Source organism: Pseudorasbora parva, chromosome 10, assembly GCF_024679245.1.
Source record: "Pseudorasbora parva isolate DD20220531a chromosome 10, ASM2467924v1, whole genome shotgun sequence".
Lineage (NCBI taxonomy): Eukaryota > Metazoa > Chordata > Actinopteri > Cypriniformes > Gobionidae > Pseudorasbora > Pseudorasbora parva.
Genome location: NC_090181.1, coordinates 22116391 through 22131275, shown reverse-complemented (window position 1 = coordinate 22131275; position 14885 = coordinate 22116391). Strand labels below are relative to the sequence as shown.

At 36.9% G+C, this 14885-nt stretch overlaps 3 protein-coding genes across 6 annotated transcripts in view; 2 read left to right on the top strand and 1 right to left on the bottom strand.

The window, feature by feature from the left end:
* wdpcp (WD repeat containing planar cell polarity effector) overlaps positions 1-4521 on the bottom strand; it is a 76273-nt gene extending 71752 nt beyond the window's left edge. For all 3 annotated transcript variants that reach the window (XM_067455532.1, XM_067455531.1, XM_067455533.1), the window contains exon 1: positions 4199-4521. The gene's annotated coding sequence lies outside the window, so the exon portion shown is untranslated. The remainder of the gene's footprint in view (positions 1-4198) is intronic.
* An 834-nt stretch (positions 4522-5355) lies between these two features.
* Positions 5356-9753, top strand: mdh1ab (malate dehydrogenase 1Ab, NAD (soluble)). Its single transcript, XM_067455534.1, has 9 exons — positions 5356-5474; positions 6050-6148; positions 6359-6455; positions 7210-7385; positions 7493-7615; positions 7725-7901; positions 8142-8255; positions 8816-8905; positions 9070-9753. Exons 1-9 carry the CDS (start codon positions 5472-5474, stop codon positions 9190-9192), a joined length of 1002 nt encoding a protein of 333 aa, XP_067311635.1. The 5' UTR covers positions 5356-5471; the 3' UTR covers positions 9193-9753.
* A 1014-nt stretch (positions 9754-10767) lies between these two features.
* Positions 10768-14885, top strand: part of ugp2b (UDP-glucose pyrophosphorylase 2b) — a 31075-nt gene continuing 26957 nt past the window's right edge. Inside the window, exon 1 of one of the 2 annotated variants that reach the window (XM_067455529.1) lies at positions 10768-10907. Coding sequence is in view for 1 of the 2 variants with exons in the window: in XM_067455528.1 (XP_067311629.1) it covers positions 11660-11678 (19 nt within the window). In the remaining variant the exon portion in view is untranslated. Of the gene's footprint in view, positions 10908-11297; positions 11679-14885 lie in introns of those variants that run through there. The other variant, XM_067455528.1, reaches the window with a different exon arrangement.

The window sequence follows — 14885 nt, the reverse complement described above, 5'->3', positions numbered from 1 at the left end:
CATTTTGGCATTTCCTTCTCCCCAGTCTTCCTCCAGACTCTGGCACATTGATTTACGACTGACATGCAAAATTTGCTTTCATCCGAAAAAAAGTACTTTGGACCACTGAGCAACAGTCCAGTGCTGCTTCTCTGTAGCCCAGAAGTGGGGACCTGGGGAATGCGGCACCTGTGGGCCATTTCCTGCACACGCCGGTGCACGGTGGCTCTGGATGTTTCTACTCCAGACTCAGCCCACTGCTTCCGCAGGTCCCCCAAGGTCTGGAATCGGTCCTTCTCCACAATCTTCCTCAGGGTCCGATCACCTCTTCTCGTGCAGCGTTTTTTGCCACACTTTTTCCTTCTCACAGACTTCCCACTGAGGTGCCTTGATACAGCACTATGGGAACAGCCTATTCGTTCAGAAATTTCTTTCTGTGTCTTACCCTCTCGCTTGAGGGTGTCAATGATGGCCTTCTGGTCAGCAATCAGGTTGGCAGTCTTACCCATGAATGCGGTTTTGAGTAATGAACCAGGCTGGGAGTTTTTAAAAGCCTCAGGAATCTTTTGCAGGTGTTTAGAGTTAATTAGTTGATTCAGATGATTGGGTTAATAGCTCGTTTAGAGAAGCTTTTCATGATATGCTAATTTTTTTAGAAGGACCTGTACTGCCTCAAAAACAATAGGGGAGAGGGGAGAGCACAACCTAACGCATTTTGACTCTGTTTTTTTCTCAGTTTGTGTAAACCCACTTGGGGTTTAGAGTGTTTATTTTTACCACATTAATTGCACACATGTGTAGTACAATTATGTGGTTTTGTTTCATTAATAAAGTGTATATTTTTTTCTTGAAGTGAAATGTGACATGCCCACATAGGTGGGATACATTGCAACATGTAACGGGCACATTGTAACATAACCAAATGGCAACTTAAAATGTTATCTGATATAATCAAAAAATATCCACAAAAAAAAACTAAAATATTTTGTGTTAATTTAAAATATTAATAAACTTTTTTTAAATAAAATAATGGCATTTTATCATTAAAAATACACATATTTTTGATTTTGAGAGCAAACACATTGCTTATACACCTATCCAAGTTAAAAACAGAATAAGAATTAATCATTTCTGAACATTGACTCTCAGTCCTTTTTTACCCTTTTCTCATGGTTTCTCAAAAGAATTCATAAAATTCATAGTTCTTCTAATAGGGGCTCATTGTAACGCAGTTAGAACGCACCCCAACTGCGTAACTGGGATTTAAACCGTGGATCGTGTCTTCTGCTGTTAGATCAGCATACTATATTATATATATATATATATATATATATATATATATATATATATATAGTGTTGATATGGCAGCAAGTAAATACACAAAGTTGTCATCGTGGCATGTGTGGAAAGTGTTAAATCATGTGTTACAACTAACCCTGCGTTAGGTTGTGCCCCGCACTCCCCTAAATAGTCAAATATATCTTCCTTCACTGTCCAAAAATCTAGCCAGTCTGACCTCATGTCACATAAAGCAAGAGTTTAAGAGGTCAAAAACTCTTCGTTTCCACACTCTCACCCAAACCCACAATATTTTTCCTCTTTCACCTTCCTCGTAGCTCACTCAGGCACTGAGTTCACTCATAACACATTCCACAGTGCCTCTCTTTATATTAAGTTTGATAAGGTCAAAGAGTGCAGATGTTCTCATATACCAGGTATTGTTTTGATTTTCCTTCTAAGCACACACCATGACATCCTGTTCGCCACCAGGTACAGCGTGAGCATTAAACACAATAACAAACATTCCCACTGACATGACCATACAATGCTGGTCCACAAAATCTGTGAAAAACTGCAGTTAAAAAAACAAACAGAAAAGAAGCAGAAACCAGCTAAAGTCGGTAGAGCGTGAGTTGATAGAGGTGCACTGAATCAGGGACAGCATCTGAAACATGACAACTGAGATATGACTTTTTAATCCACAAAGAGAAGCCTGAAATCAGTCAACTTATTATTTATTTAAACTAAGAGTACCAAAAACCTATGGCTCAGTAAGTTTTAACGGTTGAAAAATGAAGAGCACCTCAGAAAATACTTGATAATTAGTGGTTCATACAAATAAAAATCTGCTAGTGTCATTTTTCGGGCACTTTGGACATAAAAGTTGCTTCATTTGTTATCATTAATGATTTAATTCGACTGATTTGAATTTCATGTTCAATAGTTTGACATGAAGTGAGTTGACTAAAGTCTAGCACAGACTAGGGTCTTAAAAAGTGCTTGTTGAAGTGCAGGTGCTTGTTGAAGCAGGTCTGGATTATTCTAGAATTTCAGTCTTCATAGTGTGCAATCTGATACTGCGCTACTAAAATATTTGAAAACTGCAGCTGCTAGTGTGACAATCCTGTCATGGGTAAGAGCAAAGGTTATGTGATTTAAAGGTCAAATATATTTCCCAAAGTGATCTGACACATAGATATCTGTATGTAGCTATATGCTTTACAATTTGACAAGAATAAATACCCCAAAACTGTACTGAACACAGAAGATAAATCAATCTTTAAAGTAAGCCTGTTATGAACTTTCAAATAATGAATACTATTTATTTGTTAACTGTAGTGTATAATTGTATTTATATAAATGTTATAGTCTAAAATCTATTAATTTTATTTATTAATATATATTAACTAATTATTACATTTCATTCATCATCAATACAATATCTCTTCAAATAAGCATAATTTCACATTTTAAAAGTTAAAACAAAACTCTCACAAGTAGAATCTAACTAAAACAATTTATTTCTTTATAAAAAATGCATTATGTACGCTGTAAAAAATTACATGCTCAATAAGTTATGACAACATATGTTTTACATTGTTTTAACTCATCAAAATAAGTTAAGAAATGTTAAACTTTTTTTAAATGAGTTATACAAGATGTAACTCATTTTTTAAAGTCAGTTTAACATAATTTAAGTTGAAATAACAAACATTCAAGTTGATTGTACTGCAAAAGCTCAAAATTTGCCCTTTTTTTTACAGTGTAGTATTGCATAGGTGTGACACACTTGACCTTTTACGGAACACTGAAGATGTTATAAAACACCAGTCTCACAAAACATCATGAATGAAACAGCCTGAAGGAGAGAGAAAGGAAGAGAAAAAAGAAAGTAAAGAAGGAAGGCAATGGCAGGCTTATATATTTTAAAAAGATATCTTATATAAAATATTCTGAATATAATAATCTATTTCTTTCCAACAATTAAATGCGTAAAACTATATCCAATAATCTGACAGCAATTGTATAAAGTGATTAAAAATATTCATAAACTGGGTTGTGGAGAAGAGTGTTTGGTGTTGTTCTGTTCATGGACATCACATGAAGAAGCAACATTATCCTCAGCTCCTTTGTCAGGCAGTTTGTAATGAGCCTGTAATGAGTTCATGTAAAATGCAGCAGGGAGATCATCTATCTCACCCAGAGCAAGGGTCCTTCGTCACAACACTGAACTGATACAGAGGCCCTAATAACCTCTCAATATAGAAGGACAAGGATATACAGGGTGTAAGACATGGCTGTATTTTTAGACAGAATAAAGATAGCAGATCAGTTGTATAAATTAGTTTGTTAGAGTTAGAATAAACTATCTGACAACTCTTTACTAAGTGAAAATATTTTTCAGAATGGATAAATATGGTTTAATAACTCCTGCATCCAAAAACAGATGGGATATTTCCATGTTTTTAAGTGTGGATATAAGATATAATCTTGTTTTGATCGTTTCTGACGTTCCTTTCACAATGTCATATTTATGGCACTGCCCTTGTTAGCCTACATTCCCAAACTATCATATGGTAGCCTATTTACGTATGTTACCTAGGTTAAGACGAGTAATTATTGTCTATAGTCCAATTTATAAATTAGACACCACATGTCCACTAATAATATTTCCACGCTCTCAACAAAACTACAAGACGCCAGCAAAAAAATCGGTGCAAGCCGCCAAAAGTGTACCTAACCGGTCCGAGGTGGTGTTAGTCCGCCGAAATATCAGATTGTTGCACATTTCAATTTTCCGAGTGATATGATTAAAAAATCTACTAACGTTGTTTTGCACAGCTTCTACAAAAAAAGTTACATACCATACACAAGCATGATTCACCACTTAAAATATAACTGTTACTTCAGTGCTGCTCTGACTCATTCAAGGACTTACCAATTAGTAGTTTACAATAATCTGTTGATCTCCACTTGACTGAAATGATGCCACAGCCAGGTGCCCTGCGTGTGTTGGTTGCCAGACGACTACAAATGAATATACCCTTCAGTAGAAAACGCTTGCATAAATTAAATTGTTGCAGTTAAAAGCGGTCCTCTTTCAGTTGTGTAACTTTAATACATTTTCACAATTCACACGATATTTTAGGCTAGAGTAAGTTGGCTGTTTCCAACCATTGAGATGTTCGTGATTTCAAGAAGAGTGTCTAGGCAACGGACGCAACGGTAAACTCTCCATCAGTTTACTTTTCTCCCGCGTTGTTTTCCAAACATTACGGTAAACTTTAATATCTTCCGGGTTGTTCCTGTCAGGAATATTTGAGATATCCGTAACTTGTAAGTTACAATTTGAGTTCACAAACCCGACCAATTCTTTACAAATGGAGTGTTTTTTGTTTGTCTGTTTGTTTGTTTTTTTCTCGAGGAATGTTCGGTTATTTTTAATTAGAGCTTATTGTCCAAATAGGCCTACACGTACAAATTAGTATTTAAGTATTTATATAAATTGTATATTGTGTAAAATCAATTAATAATAGGCCTAGTTTATTTATTAATATATAAACTAATTATTACATTTCATTTAGCATCAATACGGCATCTAATTTCTAATAAGCATATAGTGTGACACACTTGAACTTTTATAGAAAACACCTTAAAAAAATTTTTTTTGCATAAACTTCTATTCAAATTGTGTTTTTCACAATAATCTACCTCTGCTGCTCAGTGAATCGTTCTTGAGAGGCGGATCTTTTTTCAATTAATCAGTTGTGTTTGTGACTCTGTGACTCTTTTAACTTTGTCAAATGTAATAATCAAATAGCAGAAATTCTAATACAACATTTATAATAAGTATAAGTGCATGGCACTTAAATTAAACGAATTAAACGAACATTTTATGACCTAAATAATAACTGCGAACATCGCTGTTTTAAAAAACGAACTGTTCAAAAGAACCGATTCGCTGTGATAAGTCGTACGTCCGATTTATGGAAGAGGGGTCCGTTGCCGTAATTATCTTATAGGAATTGTGTAGTCTTTATTTAAACAAAATGAACGTCTGTACGGCCACTAAAAACTACATTTCCCAAATGACACGTGAAACGCAGGTGCAGCCACAACTTGTTGCCTCGTGAGGGAAATATAGGGGTGACCTCCGCAATCACTGGAGTAACGTTAGTAGGAGAGGCGCTGTCATTCTAAACCAACTAAAAATGGTAAGACAATTTTTTATTCAAACTTACATTTAAATTAAATTATGCATTTTACTGTTGAGATATTATCATGTTAGCGGATAATTACATTTGTCTGGAAAGTTTTACCTTAAGGAATAAGAAGCAGAACCTAAACTTTGCAGGTTAACGTTATCCATTACGTTACATTCTGATCGGGAACAAAGACTTGCATAATGTTGATGACACTTGTTAGAATTTGACAGCCAAGCACTTTTGTTTGCCTGTGATATTCCTTATATCAAACAGTTGAAGGCATTGTTCTGTGCACAAGTCATAGGTGATTCATGATTCTGTGTTACAATGGAGATAATGAACAACAAATGAAAGTTTCTGATGAAGTGCCGAATAAAGAAAGGGAGTTAATTGAAGAAATTTATAAAATGTCTCCCAGTTTAAAAATATCCCAAACAGCACGTCATTCTGGCTGAGTTTGCCAGGACTAGGCTATTTATATGTTCTAGCTGAGCTTCTCTATCCTGAGTGGTTTATTATTAGTATCACTGTTATTTTCTATACCTTGCATCTATTGTTTATAATTCTATCTCTCTTTTGCTTAGTCTGAGCCTATAAGAGTCCTGGTGACTGGCGCCGCAGGGCAGATCGCATACTCTCTGCTGTACGGCATTGCAAAGGGAGATGTCTTCGGTAAAGATCAGGTAAAGGCAGGATTTGGCTTATGCAGTGTCCTGTCACATCCAATTAAAGGATGTTGTATAATTTATTCTGTTTGATTAATTACAGGAATAAGCACATATATGTCTTTGACAGCCAACATCTAATAAGATTAATACTTCGGTGCAGGTCAAAACTATATTGTGACATTTATGCAAGTAAACACTAATGTTCACATTCCCTCTCTCTTTTAGCCCCTCGTTTTGGTTCTGTTGGACATCACTCCCATGTTGCCTGTGCTGGAGGGTGTCGTTATGGAGTTGCAGGACTGTGCCCTCCCACTTCTGAGAGGTACACTCATACAGAATGGACTGTCATGAGGCCCTGTGTTCTCTAGTCTTTGTGCCAGACATGCAGTCTTAAAGGCCTGTGTTTTCACTGCACAAATGACGAGAGCTCAGAGCAACCTGATTGGCTGCCTGTATGATCCCCAGCTGAAAGGGTAGCTAAACTTAGGATTGTGGTTCCTATCATAGGATGGTATAGGAAGGTTGACAGTATGTGAGCTGTCAAGTGTATGGAACAAAACTATCAACCCAAAACTCTGGAGTGCCAAACTTGATGGGTGAAACCAAAATTTGCCATTGGTCACATTTCACCCCAAAGAAAAAATTCAATGGCTTTATATAAACAATATATTTGCATTATGACATTATTTATAACAATCACCTTTACTCAAATAAAAATCATGACATTTCAACAAATTACCATAATATATATAAATAATGCATTATTATTTCATAAGTTCACATTTAAGGAAAATTGTTTTAATAAGAAATTAGTTGGAAATAAGTGGCATTTCAGCTAAATATTTTCTTATAACAATCACAATCTGAAACAATTATAATAACAAAAATAAAATATTTTTTTACAACTGTAAAAGTTGATACTTTTTACATATGCCAAGTTTTAATAATGAGGTCTTTCACATTATTCAGGTTCTTTTAGTTCTGAGCTTCCTGTAAAAAGTGTTGTCTTGTGACTTTCTTAGGGTTGCTTATCCTCCATCTACTGTATTATCACTGTCTGTACCTTTTTGTTTCAGAGGTCATCCCCACCGATAAAGAGGAAGTTGCATTCAAAGATTTGGATGCTGCCATCCTGGTGGGCTCCATGCCAAGGAGAGACGGCATGGAGAGAAAGGACCTACTTAAGGCCAACGTTGCCATCTTTAAGTCTCAGGGGGAGGCACTAGACAAGTATGCAAAGAAAACAGTCAAGGTGACAAGCCCGATGACCGTGACCTAATTAAGAGTTTGCCCGGTTGGCATAAGTAAAGTTAATCTAATGTGAAGGCAGTATTTTGACCCTTGTGTTTTAATACGCAGGTTCTAGTTGTTGGTAACCCTGCCAACACTAACTGTCTGATTGCAGCCAAATCCGCCCCGTCCATCCCCAAGGAGAATTTCTCCTGTCTGACACGTCTGGATCACAATAGGGCTTGCTCTCAGGTAAAACACCCTCTTGTTGGATGGTCCACGGTAATTAAGCTTGTTCATGAAGTTGTTCAATTTATGCCCAACTCTCACACTAACTAGTGCTGCACAATGTGTCCTCTAGGTGGCAATGCGTTGTGGCATTTCAGCAAACGGTGTGAAAAATGTGATCATCTGGGGAAATCATTCGTCTACACAGTACCCTGACGTCCACCACTGCAAGGTGATTGTCGAAGGGAAGGACGTGACTGCCTTTGATGCAGTGAAGGACGATTCCTGGCTAAAGGGAGAATTCATTTCTGTAAGTGTTGTCTGCTATGACTTCCTCCTCCTGTGGAGGTCACTGTTGGCCTATTTACTATGCCAGTACCGTACCATGAGTAAGCAAGAATATTATAGTATGTTTATTAGCATTCAAGTGTATGGCATTTACTACTAGGAAAATTAGTTTAAGTAGTTCCATTGTATCAATAATCAGTTTGCACATGACTACTGATTGGAGTGATCTAATGTTATTCCACTCTTCCTCTCTGTTTCACAGACAGTGCAGCAGCGTGGTGCTGCAGTCATTAAGGCCAGGAAGCTCTCCAGTGCCATGTCAGCCGCCAAAGCCATCTGTGACCACATGAGAGACATCTGGACAGGCACTCCTGAGGTCAACTTTTTTTTTTTAGGACCCTGGCTGGCCCCCTATTTGAGTGTTATTGCTGGCTGTAGAATTTTTGTTTGTTAGTTTGTTTTTTGTCTATGAAGGAATCTCTTATGATTTTGACTCTAAAGTTGTGTTTTCCAGTTATTTTTGACAAATGAAGGCTAAAAGTCAGCCTAATAAACATGGAAGACATAAGGGGAAAAAATAAGACCTAAACAGTCCGCCTATTGAAATGCCCTGAAGATGTGTGATGGTGCTCTATGGGGCTAAAAAGCCAAGCAATATGAAATAGAAATGCACATGGACTGTAATGTCATTAATTGCTTATTAGTCTTTTTCCATTTCCACACACAAACAATGAGTTGGATTATTAAGTATTTACTTGTCTAAAAGTAATTTCATCTTCATGACTATTGCATAATATGATAGTGTCAAATCGAAGTTTTCTGCTGCTTATTGTGTAATAGTACACACAAGACAACAATTATTATTTGGACTGATGCTATACAGGGCTATAACAAGCTAGCCACTTGTTCTGAACTGTTCTTGTGTTTGTTTTATAGGGTGAGTTCATCTCTATGGGTGTCTATTCTACTGGAAACTCCTATGGAGTACCTGGGGACCTAATTTACTCATTCCCAGTTTCAATCAAGGTTTGTCATGAAACTTTAACAAACTTTCTGTGCCTGATATCTATTCCTTAATCTCCACCCCATGGACTTGTTCACTCAGAATCCTGAGAAGATCTATTAACCATAGTCTAATCAACTAGAAAAGTAGGATTTTAACCACCATTGCAACAATTATTTTTCTTCAGGACAAGGCCTGGAAGATTGTTGATGGACTGGTCATCAATGACTTCTCAAGAGCCAAGATGGATGCAACAGCAGCTGAATTAGTGGAGGAAAGAGACACAGCTGTCTCTTTCCTGGGTGTGTGACTAGAAACCCAGACATCTACACCAATTTTCGATGGCCAGAAAACTCCAGAAGCACGTTTGTAAAACACTCCAGAAAATCTTTTTGATTGAAACTGAGAAATTGTTCTCCCTTGAAACTGTTACATGAATTCTAGAACTGCTTGTACTTGAAATCCTAATTCCGCCTTTTTCAGCTGGATTTAGGCTGATTTTTCAGAATTTAAATTTAGTCTTGCTGTTTAACAGGGACTTTGGTTGTTTCCCCTTCCTGTTTTTGGTCTTCCATTTGAGCACAGCTGTCATGTAAATGATAAACAATAGTCTAAAACAAGATGTTAATTATTTGTAGACTGCCCTTTCCGATCTAGAGCTGCATAAAGCTAAAGTCTAGAAAGGACTCAAAAGTACATAAATTAGGTCTTTCTGTGTCATTATCCAGCCTTTACTGAATTTCAACTGTTACATGTCTGATAGGAGTTTGTCAGAAATGAACAAGGAATGTCTCTGTAAGTGTTTTGACAGTGCGGTTACGGTAACAGATGATTATGTGTAGAACCCAGCAATAAAAAATAAAAAAAATCATACTTGTGCTCATTTTTAAAAAACACATTTTTCATACGTTAATAAATACATCTTTTGCACATTGCAGTTTACACTGAATGTTAATTAATTTGTCTTTGTTATGCATGTCACATGTATTTACTATAATAATAACTATACATTATGCAAAATGACATGCAACTAAACCAAACCATAGTCCTATAGTGAGTAGATGTATGTAATTAATATTACTCAATACTTAAGTTAAATGTATAATTACACTGTAACAAGGACACATTGAAATAAAGTGTAATCAAAATGTGTTATAATAGCCACTGTATTCCTGTCAGTATTGTAGTGTTAGAGTAAGGATACTTTGTGTTCTTGGCCTCAAAATATTAGAAAAACAAAATATTGTGATTTTTCTCTGACACATTACATTCACTGTATTACGCATTACATTCTGCCCTGCAAGGTCATTGGTGTGAGTTTGCAGACGTGGCCTTGTCGGCTGTGTTGCCAAATCTCGATAGAAAACCGACCCCAATATTTGCTGTCTTTTAAATAATTCATCATTAAGGTAGGTGGGTTTTTATGGTACTAAGACTCCCATGCACAACAAACCCCAACGTGACTATAATTCTACGGATACGCTAAAAAAAAAAAAAAATCGAAACCCGCGATAGCTCATATTTATTACTGGGCAAACCCCAAAGTCATAACATGCGGATATGGCAACACTGCGTCCCGACTGAATTCAGCCAATGAGTTTAGCGCTTTCGTTGGATACTGTGAGTTTACTTTTTTTCATGCTTTGGAATTAAATCTACACCAACGCTTGTGATGCATAACTTGCAATTTTTTAATTAATACATTAAAAAAGCCCACTGTTCCAAGTGTAAAAAATTGACAAAGACTGATTAACTGGGATAAATAAAATAATTATAAGAAAAAAATGGATGACGCGTGGCGTATATAATTTTGGTTTTCTAAGCAGTTCTTTGAAATGTTACTATTCAACTTATGATATTCAGGATGTTTTTAAACAATGTTTTTAGTGAAGCACTTCCGCAGTGTTCCAGTGACCCCGCACTGCTGTTTCTGAGAGAAGAAAGTTGGTTGGTCGGAGGGGGAAACACGTCGCTGTTCCGGAACAACCTTCAGCAGCTCCCCGACAGCATCTTTCAGCCTTCAGAGTAAGACACTTCAAATCTACTTTCACATTCGCAGTGCAATTATAATACCTTAACGCCGTGGAGCCACCTCTACCGTGTTCCTATATTACTACATCATTTCTAAAAGTCGACGTTTTTGATGCAAAGACAACGTCGAGCGTTTGCTAATGGGTTTAATCATATAACGTTAGAGGAGAACATCACTGCTCCACCTAAACTTAACAAATTTGGCCCTCAAAATCTTTAAAATGATCCTAAAACAAGGATCGGGCTGACGTGATCGAGGAAGTGCGACTGGACAAATGTGACGTGTTGAAAATAATGACCGACTAAAGGGGCTGTGCACAAATGCAATTCCCACATTTATTTACACACACACACACATGGAGATACACATGATTGCTTCACCTTTTAATATAACACGTCGTCTTCTTTGAGCAATAAATGCGCCCGCGAGTAAAGGTCGACGAGGCAGTCGTTTATTCACCCTGCGTTATTTGATAGTCAGTGGGAGGAGAGAAAGAGAGAGCGAGATGGTTCATTTAAAAGCGCGTGAACGCAAGAGGAACGCACTCTTGAACAGAATGAGAGAATCGATCAGCTGACCTTCTGTGTTTCTATTAATATTATTATTAATAAACATAAGCGTCACATCCCGACTGGATTGTATATATGTTGCTCTTCTTCCCATGACAGAAAAACAGGATTATTGTTGTTGTGATATTGAACAGAACTGCATTTTATAGAGTTTAGAGGACAGATACTGTAGCACTATGTCGCTTTACGTTGAAGGTAAGAAAATTATTTAATCCTGTTTTTATACTTCATTGAGTACTTTTAAGGTTGTATTAGTTCTCTGAATATATATTAATTAATTAGATGATACCTAGTGAATGGGATCTCTGCACCATGTACAAGCTGTCAGTTGAATTCTGATGAGCGTGAGAGCTGAATGGACCCTTCAGTCAGTGCTGACTGATAGACTGGAAAGTTGCTCTAGAAATCTGGCTCTACAGAAATTGAAGGGTGTATAGAGCATTTTGTAAACTCTAGATCTTTCAGTACTTACCAGTCGTCCATTCCTCACTTTGGTTTGGCTGTTAGAGGTCTGGTTCTCTGACAGCTATTCATTTGCCCTGAAAGTGTATGCAATTTAAAAGATATTTTATATTAAACATGATTATAGGGGATACTGACTGAAGTCTTCTGACTGTTTGCGTTCAACAGTGTTTCAGATGTACAGTGGGTCCAAAAGTCAGTATGAAATCAAGGTCACATGGAAAATATTTAAACCTAATTTAAACTTGGACATTAAAAGGGTGTAAGGGTTTAAATGTATAATACAAGGAAGGAACATGACTTACAGTAGGCCTACCTATAGTTTAGGGTCAGTAAGAGTTTTTGAAATGATTTTGAAATGAAAGGTCTTAGCAAAAGTAAAAACTGTTATTGTTTTAATTTTTTTTAATTAAATAAACATTTTTATATATTAAAATGTAATGTATCACTCTGATTGCAAAGTTGTATTTTCAGCAGCCATTACTTCAGTCTTTAGTGTCACATGATATTTCAAAAATCATTTATAATATGCTGATTTGAATTTTAGAGAAATTTAAATTAATTTAATTTTGAAAACAATATTTTTGTGGAAAACATGATACTTCTTTCAGGATTATTTGATCAATAGTATGTTTAAAATAACTGCATTTATTTGAAATAGAAACATTGTGTAACGTAAACGGTTTACTGTCACTGATGATCATTCTTTTGTACAGATTATCAGATGTTCTTACTTCCTTTAGATCAATATCAAATCATGCTAGAGAACATGATTATCAGGTTTTACACAAACTTATGGAGTGTGACCTCAAGTGCTAAGGTCAAAAGAATTACATATAATTGTATATTTTTAATCAAATTCATGTACTCTTAGTATTATTTATAATAAAAGCATGGTGGAGACTTTCTGATGTCTCTGTACATTTGTCTTTCTATGCAGTGTGTGGCTCTTTGACCCATGTATAGCATTCTGAGAGTTAATGGCTGTAAAATAGCTGCGCTCTCTAGTTCTATCATGTTTTTCTTTGCTGTAAAGTAGAGATGAACTTTTGATGTGTTTGTAGAATAATTTGTAAATGGCATTCTGTATGCACAACGCTGCTAAAGGGACCATTCTGAAGATGTAGAAATGTGGAGACGTGCAGTTGTTACCTTATACATGGTTGTAAACTATTTTCTACCCTATCTTAATCTTGTTAGTGTTACAGGCTGATTCAGTTGTATTAAATAATATTTTTTAACCAATTCATTTAGATTTGACCAAATTTTAGTAGGTTTAGTTTAGTAGATGTTTTTATTAAAGCTTATTTCATGTCCTTTTACTTATTTAGTTGGTAAGTAGCTGTGCACGTGAAAAAATGTAGTCAGCCAGTCATTAATGCAAAATAACCCCTGCTCATTCTTTTAGCTGATTAAGATGATTAATATCACTGTCTTCTTTAAAGGTGTCACAGTTATGTTCAGTTTAGTTCATTTTCTGTCTCATTTATTAGTTCTCATTAGTTGCCATAGTGTCCTCATTTACCCTGTGCATTTTCCCTCCCTTTTCTGTTTAGTCCCTTGTCGTTTCTTATTTATGTTTTACATGATTGTGAATCTACTTTCTGAGTTTGCTGATTAAAGACTGTGTGTTACATTATCTCCTTCATTGTGTCCTCCTTTCCACAACCACCATATCGTATATAGACTCACCAGCATGGTGTCTTGTCCTCCCCGAGAACTGGCAGATGTTGAGGTATTTGGCCTGGATGCTTTGACATGGCGGTCTCTCTCACAGCCTACAAGGCTGAGGCATTCACCGAAGTTACATAGGAACCTGACCCGGAGAACATCAAACCCCCACAGTCTGACGACCCATGCGGGTCAGTCCATCTCAGAGCCAGAAACAGACATAGACCTGATAGATCTGTGGTCCGCGTATCCAGTTCCCACCCAAGTCCCCACCCTCAAATCATTGTCTTCTTCCCATCCGGAGATCTTCTTCTGCCTGACTTCATAATCCCATCGCTGGTTACGGCCAGTCCCCTGAATCCATCTGCTCCACTGGTGTTGTGCAGCTCCTTGACTCTGCCTCGGCCACTTGCTCTGTGCTGCTCCTCTTCCTTGCCTCGGGCTTCCTCTCCCACCGAGGTTGCACCTTAGGCTTCCGAGCCCATGTCTCCATCTTGGCCTTTTACCATTGCACCGTTGGCCTGTGGTTTCCGACGGTGCCTACATTCTGCACCCCATGGTATCAGTGGGCTCGAGGCTTCTGTCCATCACCAACTCGACACCTCCGCCCTCTTTCCGCCGCCTAAACTTTTTGGCATGGCGCGAGGTCGCACCTTTCTGTCTTTTCTGTATTAGATCTCATTGTTGTAATGGTTTTTGATTAGTCCAGCTGTTCCTGTTTAGTGTCCCTTTATGTTTAAAGGGACACATTTGCCCTGTGTCCCTTTTCTGTTCAATCGCTTGTCAGTTCTCCTTGATGTTTTATGTGATATTTTTTTTAACTTAAAAATCCTAATTTAAAAGTAATAAGCTATTTTGTACCCTGTTTTTGACCCTCGCTTTCGAACAGTCTGTTTTGATAGGCTTGCCGCATTCAAGCCTTGGAAATAATCAACCCACTACTATGATTGGGTAACAGTTTAGTATTGAAATAAGTATTTGGAGTTTCCAACAATAATTGACGAAGGATGACTTGCGGTGTTTCGTGTAAACGGAATTGTGAATGTTTGTACCATTTTCTTTTTGATAAAATATGTATACATTGTCATTTGCAGTGTCATGCTTAAAATTAAATAAAATAAGTTAAATGAAGTCTTCATGATGACAAAACAGAAGATCTTGTCAACAGCATCTGCCCTCTTCAGGGAACACAGGAACGTGCAGTAATCTCAGATAACTTCATCCAGTTTTTTTTTAATCCAATCCACAAATTCCTTTGAAGAACCATAT

Excerpts from the sequence above, each read along its gene's own strand:
- mdh1ab (XM_067455534.1), top strand. Across the intron at positions 7,616-7,724 it reads ACAATAGGGCTTGCTCTCAG|GTGGCAATGCGTTGTGGCAT; the intron begins GTAAAACACCCT and ends TGTGTCCTCTAG. Across the intron at positions 7,902-8,141 it reads TAAAGGGAGAATTCATTTCT|ACAGTGCAGCAGCGTGGTGC; the intron begins GTAAGTGTTGTC and ends TCTGTTTCACAG.